General features: G+C 40.9%; 1 protein-coding gene across 2 annotated transcripts in view; it reads left to right on the top strand.

Moving 5' to 3' along the window:
• Window positions 1-750: 750 nt before the first annotated feature.
• Window positions 751-13,262, top strand: part of abcg4a (ATP-binding cassette, sub-family G (WHITE), member 4a) — a 54,189-nt gene continuing 41,677 nt past the window's right edge. For both annotated transcript variants that reach the window (XM_060913203.1, XM_060913202.1), the window contains exon 1: window positions 751-1,012. In XM_060913203.1, coding sequence (XP_060769186.1) covers window positions 784-1,012 — 229 coding nt within the window. In that variant the 5' untranslated portion in view covers window positions 751-783. The remainder of the gene's footprint in view (window positions 1,013-13,262) is intronic.

Below are 13,262 nucleotides of genomic sequence, written 5' to 3'. Positions count from 1 at the left end.
ATGTATAATCAAAAAAAATTGACCCAGGGGAGATCGGGTGTAATCATCTGATCTCTGTTCCATAAATTCTAGGTGAAATGAGGAACTACAAGCAAAATGCTGGGAACTAGATAAAATGAACTTGGTAAAAGGGAACTATGAATATATAATCAGGGAATCTGGGAACACAGATACCACTAATCAAATTAATTGCTGATTATAATATGAGAAGACTTGCAAAGCAAAGGACGTAGACAAAGATTTAAAGTGCCTTGCATAAATTTTCACACCTCTTATTTGTAACAAAGGGAAAAAAAGTAAAAGTTCTGATTGCACAAGTATTCACCCTCTAAATTAGTTCTGGTGCAATCAGTTGTGTTTGTCGGTCGCATAATTATTTCTTGTAATTTTGCAAACTATGTGAATCTTCCCTACTTCAATATTATGAGGTATTTTGTGTAGATTAATGACATATAAAATTTAGTTCAGGTACAAAAATGTGTAAAAGGACAGGAAGTGAATACTTATGAAAACCACTGTATGTACTATATATATATATATATATATATATATATATATATATATATATATATATATATATATACACACACACACACACACACACACACACACACACACACACACACAGGGTACCTGGACACTAATGAAACCAGACAAAAATAAACAAAAAAAATTCAGGAAGAAAATCAGGAAGTTGGAAACCGTATAAATACAGGAGTCCCATGTGACAGTACGATCTTGTCCACGCATTCTCACAGTGTCTCTATTTTACAGATTGCTGGTATGGCTGAAAAGTCCTTAGAGCAAGGGTCAGTCTCCATTCCCATGGAAGAGACCAAGCGGGCGGGAGGAGCCCCTCCGGAGGCAGCCATGTTGACCCACCTGAAGAAAGTGGAGAACCATATCACAGAGGCGCAGAGGTTCTCACATCTGCCCCGGCGCTCGGCTGTAGACCTGGAGTTCACCGAACTTTCCTACACTATTCATGAGGGCCCCTGCTGGAAGCGGAGAGGTACTGAGGCTATAGTTCAGAACACAGTTAGGCATTTGAGCAAGTGTGTAATTAAAATCCTGGTCAGGGATCGTTAACATAGCCACACCATGTTGTATATAATTCACAAGGTGATGTTTTACGTAGTCCTGTTTTGTTTTTGAGGCAAAGTTCCTTGATTGGATAGTTAGTGTTTGGATTCAGCTGAATTCTATGAAACACTAAAGATCTGGTGAGATTATGTGACTGAATGATTTAAGTTTTTTGTCAACGACAAAGACTTTCATACATACCATATACTGATTATAAAGGTGATGCATAATGGTGCGGTGATGTGCATACTTGAAACAGCTATGCTGTTAATGTTACACATTCCAGGATAAATGCAATAGGATCAGGAATAATAGCGCAAACGTTTATTTTTTTTAAAGGAGCATTATATACTGGTCAAAAATCTAAACGCTGTCAATCTAAAAACATGATTTTGCCAGTTTGATAAAAATACTGAAATACTTCCTTTAAAAATACTGTATTAGTTTCCTGAACCAGTAATTGCTGGGACATTTGGTAGTGTGGAATTCAGTAGCATGACATTCATTTTCATACCATTAAACAGTTAATATCCAGTGATTAAATTATAAAACTTTAATGAGGAATTGAATTCAAATATACAGTATGGAAGCATATTTCTATTATGCCAGAAAAAGAGAAACGGATCAGTATCATGTTATAACATGGAAAGTTTTGGTTATAACAAAATATTTTTCGTGTTTTAACAAGATATTTTCACATTATTATGACACGCAAACTTATCATGTTAATAACAAGAAAGTTTTCTCGTTAAAACAATGTACTATTTATCTCGTTATAATGTGATAAATAATTGCTATAATATAAAATGTTTCATTTTATAATGTGAAAACTTACACCGATCAGCCATACCCTGTAACGTTAAAACCACTGACAGGTGACATGAATAACACTGATTATCTCATTACAATGGCATCTGTCAATGGGTGGGATACATTAGGCAGAAAGAGAACAGTCAGTCCTTGAAGCTGAAATGTTGGAAGTAGGAAAAGTGGGCAAGCGTCAGGATCTGAGCGACTTTGACAAGGGACAAATTATGGTGGCTAGATGACTGGGTCTGGGCATCTCTAAAATGGCACATCTTGTGGGGTGTTCCTGGTATGCAGTGGTTAGTACCTACCAAAAGTGGTCCAAGGAAGGACGACCGGTGAACCAGTGACAGGATCATGGGTGTCGAAGGCTCACTGATTCGCATGGGGCACGAAGCCTAGCCCACATGGTCCAATCCCACAGAAGAGCTACTGTAGAAAAAACTGCTGAGAAAGTTAATGCTGGCTAAAACAGAAAGGTGTCAGCATTAACTTTTTCAGCAGTTTGTGCTACAGTAGCTCTTCTGTGAGATTGGACCACACAGGCTGCCCTTCGTGCCCCATGTGAATCAATGAGCCTTCGACACCCATGACCCTGTCACCAGTTCACCAGTTGTTCTTCCTTGGACCACTTTTAGTAGGTACTAACCACTGCATACTGGGAACACCCCACAAGACCTGCTTAGCTGAATGGAATATTTCTGATATACCATGGAAAAAAGCCAACAATTATTATACATACACATTCCTTTCGGGTGTTCAACACGTCTTTTTCTTTCAAAATTCTCTCGAAATCTTCCTTATTTAATGAAGCAAACCTGGTGGCCATGTTTGTTTACAAATTGTCACAGTCGTCACTAGTGTGGAAGTTTTACATCTTGAACGTAACGTGATGTTGTCTTGACACGTAGGATAAGCGATATGCTAATAATATCGCATGTTATCAAACTAAATGAATGAAACCCGCTAGAAGAGAATAGAATACATTTTTATTCCATCAGAAAAGTGTCCTCAAGTCTGAGTCCAGTCTCGAGTCCCCAGTGTTCAAGTCTGAGTCAAGTCCAAGTCATTAAAGAAAATTTCGAGTCGAGTCCGAGAACAAGACTCCAACCGCACCATTTTGACGGTGGCTGTTGCTGCCTTTATGTGAAAGCGTCTCTGCTATTGTGTTGGACTAAGGTTACCGCCCTACTGACTGCCCCATTTTAGTTCATAGGGTGCAGATAAAAAGCTTGTTCATCGCTCAGCAAGCCCCGCCCACTATCAACAGGGCAAATAACATGAGAGAGGTTTAACACTAGCTAGTTCATTGGTCAGCAAGCCCCACTATCAACAGGGCAATGAACATAGCATGTCACTTCCTTCTCTGGGTGGAGTCTTACCAAATGACGATTGAAGTTCGAGGTTGTCCCCGTCGTCTCCTCGATAGTTCTTCTACATATGGAACACACAGCAGTGCATTTTTTCCCACTGCATGAGAAGTCTGTATAAGCAAAGCGGACAATCCCAGGGGCTTCTCTCCAGGCATTTTAGCGCCATTAATGTTAGTTTGTTCCTGAACATGATGTATGAACAGGTGAATGTGCATTCTGTTGCGTGAAATTAGTATAAAAATGAATGTAGATCTCATCTCATCTCATTATCTCTAGCCGCTTTATCTTGTTCTACAGGGTCGCAGGCAAGCTGGAGCCTATAAATATGCCAAATTATTATGACGTTACAAAAAATAAAGAAAAAATTTGCGTCCTCATCTACAATTTACGAGTCCGAATGCAGTTAATGCACGAGTCTGAGTCCAAGTCCGAGTCATCGGTGCTCAAGTCCAAGTGTCCTTAAAATTAGGGCACAAGTCGGACTCGAGTACTACAAGCCTGCCTGTCAATGGTCATAATGTCATGGTTGATCAGTGTATCTTCTTATAATGTGAAACATTTCATGTTATAACAAGATAATTAATATTGTCAGTCTATGAAGTGAAACTCATGTTTGAATGAGGAAATGATGTGTAGAGAAAGGATAAACCGAGGAATGTGGCTCATTTATACATAGTTTTCACATGACATCACAGAGTCGGGGATTCCCTAGTGGTGGCCATCTTGGGGGTCCAGCTTACCGTACGGGTCACTGAGCACACATTGTAACGCGCGAGTACAAAGTCTTCAAAAGAACCCAAGCAGGCTATTTAAAGCTAGCAATGGTGCACACCTGTTGTATTCACGGCTGTCGTAATAGGTCAGATGATGACGTCAAGCGGAGCTTTTATGGAATTCCCACTGTACGGGAACATGAAGGTGAGCAAACAAAGAAACTCGGCATACAAAGGAGAAATCTATGGCTTGCGAGAATCAACCGCAAGGATTATCAGCCTTCCAAACACAGCAAAGTCTGCTCCGATCATTTTATAAGTGGTAAGTTGTTTAAATAAACAATCAATTGTGTTTAAGTTTGTTTTTGGAAACCAAAACATCGTGTAAACAATCTCTGGAGAATGCCTAACTGGAACCACTGAGTGTACGTTTACATTGTAATGTACACTTAATATCGCTCATTTGTCACGTTTTCTATTTCTATTTCCAATGTTTACATACCTTGGCTGTAATTAGGACACGACTGTCACTTGTTTTTATATGGTGGACTTCACGAACCCAGCCACAGACAAAATAATTGTATGACTCCAGCGACTTGAATGCTTTGAGGTCGTCAAGTGTGTAGGCACTTTTACTATTCACGAAATAGTTCACAATATCAGGGTACGATATGGATGGCAGCCCTGCATAGTCACTTGAAAATGCATCTTTGTCCACTTCGCAGGGGTCAATTCCCCCAATCAAGGCCAGTTTGGCTGCATACTGTTGTCGTGAGATGTCGTCCAATGTATCTATATACTTCCGTTTGCTTGATTTTGCCAACATTGATCTTTATTTTAGAAAACTGACTATATAACTTCATAAATTCGTCCGAGATAACGTAGCCGGTACTGGCGATGGTCCGTTTTGTTTGCCCCACAAGATGGCGGCTGGAGGGCGTTCCCCGGAATGCCATGACGTCAGTGAAAACTATGTATACCATTTGATAACGTTCTGCTTCATTCTTGGGTTGGGACGCGGCTGGATTCTGCTCTTATTGAGCATGACTGATGATATTATAATAACATATCATGAAACGTTTCATGTTATAACAAGATGAATGGTATATTGTTATAACTAGAAAAGATTATTGTGATTATGTGATAAGTTTGTATGTTATAATATTAAAAACATGGAGATATATCGTTATCATAATAAACGTTTCATGCTATAATGTGATAAGTGATGATGATCTGTTTTTTTTTTCCCTGTCGTGGCAGCAATATGCTTCCGTACAAATGATAGTAGCTAGCTTCCTAAAGTAATAATCCAATTAATGCTGTGCAGTATAAATTAAATTATTACCTTTACTCCAGACATCTTGCTGTAGTTAACTCTGGTTTGTTTTTCTTCAAAAAAAATCTGCAGCTAATTTTTAAAGCAGAACAAGCTATGTGATTTCTTACAATCCTTCACATCCCTGTTAAATTTATACATTTTATAGGTGATGTTTCTTCTTTGCTTGGCGTTTTGGTTCAGCATTCCTCAGGCTTTATTACTCCTCATCAATGACTTATCAGTGCATGATAGGCACTTAAAATTTTTTTTTTTTTACAAACATACTGTCTGCTTCAACTGCCAATACATGACTTGCAATTCAATGCTGCCAAGCTTACATGTGCTGTGGGATTCTGTGCCAGAGAAGTAGGTGGCTGAAATGTATTTCCTCAAAGTGACACATAGCAGAGGCAATGTTTTCATTTTCTCCTCTACTATTTTGATCAATACTGATGATTCATCGTGATCGCCCTGCTCATTATTCTTTATCACGTCCACATTTTCTCTTACTTTTTTCCTCAACAGCTCAAACCCATATACAGTGGTGCTTGAAAGTTTGTGAACCCTTTAGAATTTTCGATATTTCTGCATAAATATGACCTAAACCATCATCAGATTTTCACAGAAGTCCTAAAAGTAGATAAAGAGAATCCAATTAAACAAATGAGACAAAAATATTATACTTGGTCATTTATTTATTGAGGAAAATGATCCAATATTACGGGCGACATGGTGGTGGAGTGGTTAGCGCTGTTGCCTCACAGCAAGAAGGTCCTGGGTTTGAGCCCAGCGGCCGACAGGGGCCTTTCTGTGTGGAGTTTGCATGTTGTCCGTGCGGGTTTCCTCTGGGTGCTCCAGTTTCCCCCAAAGGCATGCGGGTTAGGCTAATTGGCTCTAAATTGACCGTAGGTGTGAGTGTGAATGGTTGTCTGTGTCTATGTGTCAGCCCTGCGATGACCTGGCGACTTGTCCAGGGTGTACCCCGCCTTTCGCCCGTAGTCAGCTGCGATAGGCTCCAGTTTGCCTGTGACCCTGTAAGACAGGATAAAGCGGCTAGAGATGATGGATGGATGGATGGATCCAATATTAAATATCTGTGAGTGGCAAAAGTATGTGAACCTCTAGGATTAGCAGTTAATTTGAAGGTGAAATTAGAGTCAGGTGTTTTCAATCAATGGGATGACAAGCAGGTGTGAGTGGGCACCCTGTTTTATTTAAAGAACAGGGATCTATCAAAGTCTGATCTTCACAACACATGTTTGTGGAAGTGTATCATGGCACGAACAAAGGAGATTTCTGAGGACCTCAGAAAAAGCGTTGTTGATGCTCATCAGGCTGGAAAAGGTTACAAAACCATCTCTAAAGAGTTTGGACTCCACCGATCCACAGTCAGACAGATTGTGTACAAATGGAGGAAATTTGAGACCATTGTTACCCTCCCCAGGAGTGGTCGACCAACAAAGATCACTCCAAGAGCAAGGTGTGTAATAGTCAGCAAGGTCACAAAGGACCCCAGGGTAACTTCTAAGCAACTGAAGGCCTCTCTCACACTGGCTAATGTTAATGTTCATGAGTCCACCATCAGGAGAACACTGAAGAACAATAGTGTGCATAGCAGGGTTGCAAGGAGAAAGCCACTGCTCTCCAAAAAGAATATTGCTGCTCATCTGCAGTTTGCTAAAGATCACATGGACGAGCCAGAAGGCTATTGGAAAAATGTTTTGTGGACGGATGAGACCAAAATAGAACTTTTTGGTTTAAATGAGAAGCGTTATGTTTGGAGAAAGGAAAACACTGCATTCCAGCATAAGAACCTTATCCCAGCTTGCCATCATTGACGGAACAATGAATTCTGAATTATACCAGCGAATTCTAAAGGAAAATGTCAGGACATCTGTCCATGAACTGAATCTCAAGATAAGGTGGGTCATGCAGCAAGACAACGACCCTAAGCACACAAGTCGTTCTATCAAAGAATGGTTAAAGAAGAATAAAGTTAATGTTTTGGAATGGCCAGGTCAAAGTCCTGACCTTAATCCAATGGAAATGTTGTGGAAGGACCTGAAGCGAGCAGTTCATGTGAGGAAACCCACCAACATCCCAGAGTTGAAGCTGTTCTGTACGAAGGAATGTGCTAAAATTCCTCCAAGCCAGTGTGCAGGACTGATCAACAGTTACCGGAAATGTTTAGTTGCAGTTATTGCTGCACAAGTGGGTCACACCAGATACTGAAAGCAAGGGTTCACATACTTTTGCCACTCATAGATATGTAATATCGGATCATTTTCCTCAATAAATAAATGACCAAGTATAATATTTTTTTCTCATTTGTTTAATTGGGTTCTCTTTATCTACTTTTAGGACTTGTGTGAAAATCTGATGATGTTTTAGGTCATATTTATGCAGAAATATAGAAAATTCTAAAGGGTTCACAAACTTTCAAGCACCACTGTAAGCGGCTGAATTTAAACACTTCCACCTACCCTACTGCGTTTTGTTCTCACTCACTCTCCACCCTGTGTTCTTGTTACCTAAGGGTTTGTTTAATGCTATATTCAGCAAAGTTTAGTCAATAATTCACTTCTTTACACCAACACACTGCTGAGCTGTCTGCTGTCTGCTGTGCTTAACTAACCTTCTGGATTAAAACTGGTCCATTAGCCATTTACTTGTTGACATGCATACAGTGGATTAACGCACTAAAGTGCTGTGCTTATGCAGCGGCACTCTTATTTTTTCCTGTCAGGAACACATGACCTCATTAGTGCTCTAATTCAATCATACAGGGAAACTAACACCAGTAACACACTCTTGTAACATTCTTGTCTTTGACCTGCTTGCAATATGCAGAGGCTGGTAACACACATAATGCTGACACATTCCCTGTGGGTGGGGGGTGAAATCATATCCATGGATCTATGCACTTATATACAGAACAGGACAGAACAGTGTGAATAACAATATGATGCACACTCCTACTAGGGCTGATGGTCTTTAGAAACCTTTTGATTTGATTTTAATTCAGGGTGGAACAAGATGATTTTTAATCCGTTCTGTTGAAAATCTTCTAACAGTAGTGCCAGCTGTGCTTCAGATCACAGGTTTGTACTCATGCGCTTGCTCTTAAATGCTATCGTTTTTGTATTAGCAATTCATTCATATGGACTTGTACGGCTGATGCTCCATTTAATCTACAGTGGTGCTTGAAGGTTTAGGAACCCTTTAGAATTTTTGATATTTTGGCATAAATATGACCTAAAACATCATCAGATTTTCACACAAGTCCTAAAAGTAAATAAAGAGAACCCAGTTAAACAAATGAGACAAAAATATTATATTTGGTCATTTATTTATTGAGGAAAATGATCCAATATTATATATCTGTGAGTGGCAAAAGTATGTGAACCTTTGCTTTCAGTATCTGGTGTGACCCCCTTGTGCAGCAATAACTGCAACTAAACGTCTGCGGTAACTGTTGATCAGTCCTGCACACCGGCTTGGAGGAATTTTAGCCCGTTCCTCCGTACAGAACAGCTTCAACTCTGGGATGTTGGTGGGTTTTCTCACATGAACTGCTCGATTCAGGTCCTTCCACAACATTTCGATTGGATTAATGTCAGGACTTTGACTTGGCCATTCCAAAACAATTCTCTTGAGATTCAGATCATGGACAGATGTCCTGAGATTTTCCTTTAGAATTCGCTGGTATAATTCAGAATTCATTGTTCCATCAATGATGACAAGCCATCCTTGCCCAGATGCAGCAAAATAGGCCCAAACCATGATAGTACCACCACCATGTTTCACAGATGGGATAAGGTTCTTATGCTGGAATGCAGTGTTTTCCTTTCTCCAAACATAACGCTTCACATTTAAAACAGAAAGTTCTATTTTGGTCTCATCTGTCCATGAAACATTTTTTCAATAGCCTTCTGGCTTGTCCACATGATCTTTAGCAAACTGCAGATGAGGAGCAATGTTCTTTTTGGAGAGCAGTGGCTTTCTCCTTGCAACCCTGCCATGCACACCACTGTTGTTCAGTGTTCTCCTGATTGTGGACTCATGAACAATAACATTAGCCAATGTGAGAGAGGCCTTCAGTTGCTCAGAAGTTACCCTGGGGTCCTTTGTGACCTCGTTGACTTTTACACGCCTTGCTCTTGGAGTGATCTTTGCTGGTCGACCATTCCTGGGGAGGGTAACAATGGTCTCAAATTTCCTCCATTTGTACACAATCTGTCTGACTGTGGATTGGTGGAGTCCAAACTCTCTAGAGATGGTTTTGTAACCTTTTCCAGCCTGATGAGCATCAACAATACTTTTCCTGAGGTCCTCAGAAATCTCCTTTGTTCGTGCCATGATACACTTCCACAAACATGTGTTGTGAAGATCAGACTTTGATAGATCCCTGTTCTTTAAATAAAACAGGGTGCCCACTCACACCTGATTGTCATCCCATTGATTGAAAACACCTGACTCGAATTTACCTTCAAATTAACTGCTAATCCTAGAGGTTCACATACTTTTGCCAGTCACAGATACGTAATATTGGATCATTTCCCTCAATAAATAAATGACGAAGTATAATATTTTTGTCTCATTTGTTTAACTGGGTTCTCTTTATCTACTTTTAGGACTTGTGTGAAAATCTGATGATGTTTTAGGTCATATTTAAAATTCTAAAGGGTTCACAAAATTTAAAGCACCACTGTAAGATCCATCATAAATGAATTTAAAATGTATTGTTATTTAAAGAAGAAAAACATATCATGGGGAAGCCATGGCCTAAAGGTTAGTGAAGCAGCTTTGAGACCAAAAGGTTGCTGGTTTGATTCCCTGAACCAGCGGAAATGGCTGAAGTGCCCTTGAGCAAGGCACCTAACCCCCAACTGCTCCTTGGACTGTCCACTGCTGTGGGTATGTCAGGGTCTTGTTGTACATCGCTCTGGATAAGAGCGTCTGCTTACTGCTTGTAATGTAATATTAATTATTGATATGGTGATTTATAGAAGGAGATTCCAGTGTCAGCACTTTTTAAGAGTCAGTATGTTTTCTGGCACAGGAAGGTTTTTAGGACAGAGGAGTTTGTGCATACTGTTTTATTTGTAATTTAAAAAAAAGGCTGCTGAGGGAATGACTTTTGACAGCTGTTATAATGTAAGTAACAAGAGCTGAATTGTTTCACAGATATTACAGTTAAATGTACAGTGTCTTACAAAAGTATTTATCCCCCTTGGTGTTTGTCCTGTTTTGTCGCATTACAAGCTGGAATTAAAGTAGATGTTTGGGGGGTTAGCACCATTTGATTCACACATAGCTACCACTTTAAAGGTGCAAATTGTTGTTTTATTGTGGCACAAACAATAATTAAGATGAAAAAACAGAAATCCAGAGTGTGCACAGGTATTCATCCCCCCAAAGTCAATACTTTGTAGAGCCACCTTTTGCTGCAATTACAGCTCCAAGTCTCTTGGGGTATGTCTCTATTAGCTTAGCACATCTAGCCACTGGGATTTTTGCCCATTCCTCAAGGCAAAACTGCTCCAACTCCTTCAAGTTCGATGGGTTGCGTTGGTGAACAGCAATCTTCAAGTTATACCACAGATTCTCAATTTGATTGAGCTCTGGGCTTTGACTAGGCCATTCCAAGACATTTAAATGTTTCCCTTTAAACCACTCCAGTGTAGCTTTAGCAGTATGTTTAGGATCATTGTCCTGCTGGAATGTGAACCTTCGTCCCAGTCTCAAACCTCTGGCTGACTCCAACAGGTTTTCCTCCAGAATTGCCCTGTATTTAGTGCCATCCATCTTTCATTCAGTCCTGACCAGCTTTACTGTCCCTGCAGATGAAAAATATCCCCACAGCATGATGCTGCCATCACCATGCTTCACTGTAGGAATGGTGTTCTCAGGGTGTTGGGTTTGCACCACACATGGTGCATTTCCCATGATGGCCAAAAAGATCAATTTGAGTCTCATCTGATCAGAGAATCTTCTTCCATGTGTTTGGGGAGTCTGCCACATGCTGTTGGGCAAACTTCAAACATGTTTTCTTAAGCAATGACTTTTTTTTGGCCACTCTTCCATAAAGCCCCGCTCTGTGGAGTGTACAGCTTAAAGTGGTCCTATGGACAGATACTCCCATCTCTGCCGTGGATCTTTGCAGCTCCTTCAGTGTTATCTTTGGTGTCTTTTTTTGCATCTCTGATTAATGCCCTCCTTGCCCAGTCTGGGAGTTTTGGTGGGCGGCCTTCTCTTGTCAGGTTTGTAGTGGTGCCATATTCTTTCCATTTTGCTAGAATGCATTTAATGGTGCTCCCTGGGACATTCAAAGTTTGGGATATTTTTTATAACCCAACCCTGATCCATACTTCTCCACAACTTTGTCTCTGACCTGTTTGGAGTGCTGCTTGGTTTTCATGTTGCTTGCTTAGTAGTGTTGCAGAATCAGGGTCCTTCCAGAACAGGCTGAATGAACCCTTTATTGTCACTAATCACAAGTACCAGAAAAATTGACCATCAACCTGTCCATACACACATACACACAATTGACAAAGGGGGAGTAGACAGTACAGGAAGACAGGGATAAAAAGAAAAAAATAAAGAATAACATGAGGAGAGGTGAGGAGAAAAAAAGCAATCCACACACTATGCTCCTGTGAGGAGTACAGTGTGGGAACATTAAAAAAACACCTCAGCACATAAGCACAAAATAACACAAGTACACTTTACAACATGAAAACTCGGGACTTGGGGGGGCGATCAGGGGTGGGGGGTACGGGGGGAGGGGGAAGGGTGGAGGTAGAGGTAACCCAGCGCAAGCAAGCAGCTGTCCATTCCTGCAGCCATGATGCCGCTGATCGCTGACAAGCGCACCCGCCTGTCACACTGGGGGTAAAAGCAGTGACCACGGGAAGTGGGGGAAGGAATATGAGAGAGTTTAAACAGCAGTGTTCTCCAGGGGAATTGTTTTCCCAGCAACGGCCTTGGCCAAGGCCAGTGCTGGCTGAGGGAGCCGAAAGCAGATTAGATTGGGATTGTTTGGCCTTGGGGCAAGTAGACGCATTCTTTTACACGACTACTCTGTTTGTCCATTCTGGTCTCTGAATCGATCCATTTTCCTTTGCAAAGTCAAAAGCTTCTCCATGATGTTATCCATGTTGTGGTTCAAGTTCTGAATAGCCACAGTCTGAGTGCCGACAGCTCTGCCCACCGCTTCAATCATGTCGGGCAGCTTTATGGGACTTTGGACAGCTGTCACCGTTTTCTGATTTCCTCGATAAACCAGGGCAATGCCTAATCCAATCAGCAAAAGTCCTGTAATCATGGTTCCAATAGGTAGATGTCTTCAATGCCCTCCACAGAAAGAACCACCAGGCACACGACCCGCCACCTCTCCCACGCATCCATCATATAGCCAGCTGCGAACATTCCGGCAGGACAGGCTGATTCCCCCGAACCCAGGTTTCTCGTCGAGAAGATTGTGTCAATTGCGTGAAGAGACCAGTTTATCAATTCCATGATTTTTAGTTTGGAGAGCAGTGTGGAGAGTCTCTCAAAAGTATAGACAATAGACAGACGAGACAGCAGAAGCAGAAGCAGGAAAGATAAGGGAAGGGAGAGGCAGAGAAATGCGACCGCCTTCCATGAGAGCACGGGGCAAAGAGTGTGACAGATCATGTGACACTGATTGCACACAGGTGGATCTTAATCAACTAATTATGTGACTTATGAAGTGAATTGGTTGGACCAGCTCTTATTTAGGGGTTTCATATGAAAGGGGCTGTTTTTTCATCTTAATTATTGTTTGCGTCACAATAAAGCAACAATTTTCACCTTTAAAGTGGTAGGCGTATTGTGTCAATCAAACGGTGGTAACCCTCCAAAAATCCATTTTAATTCCAACTTGTAATGCGACAAAACAGGACAAACACCAAGAGGGATGAATACTTTTTCAAGACACTGTAC

Source organism: Neoarius graeffei, chromosome 28 (assembly GCF_027579695.1).
Source record: "Neoarius graeffei isolate fNeoGra1 chromosome 28, fNeoGra1.pri, whole genome shotgun sequence".
Taxonomy (NCBI): Eukaryota; Metazoa; Chordata; class Actinopteri; order Siluriformes; family Ariidae; genus Neoarius; species Neoarius graeffei.
The sequence above is the reverse complement of the archived record's forward strand: the minus strand, read 5'-3'. Positions and strand labels throughout refer to the sequence as shown.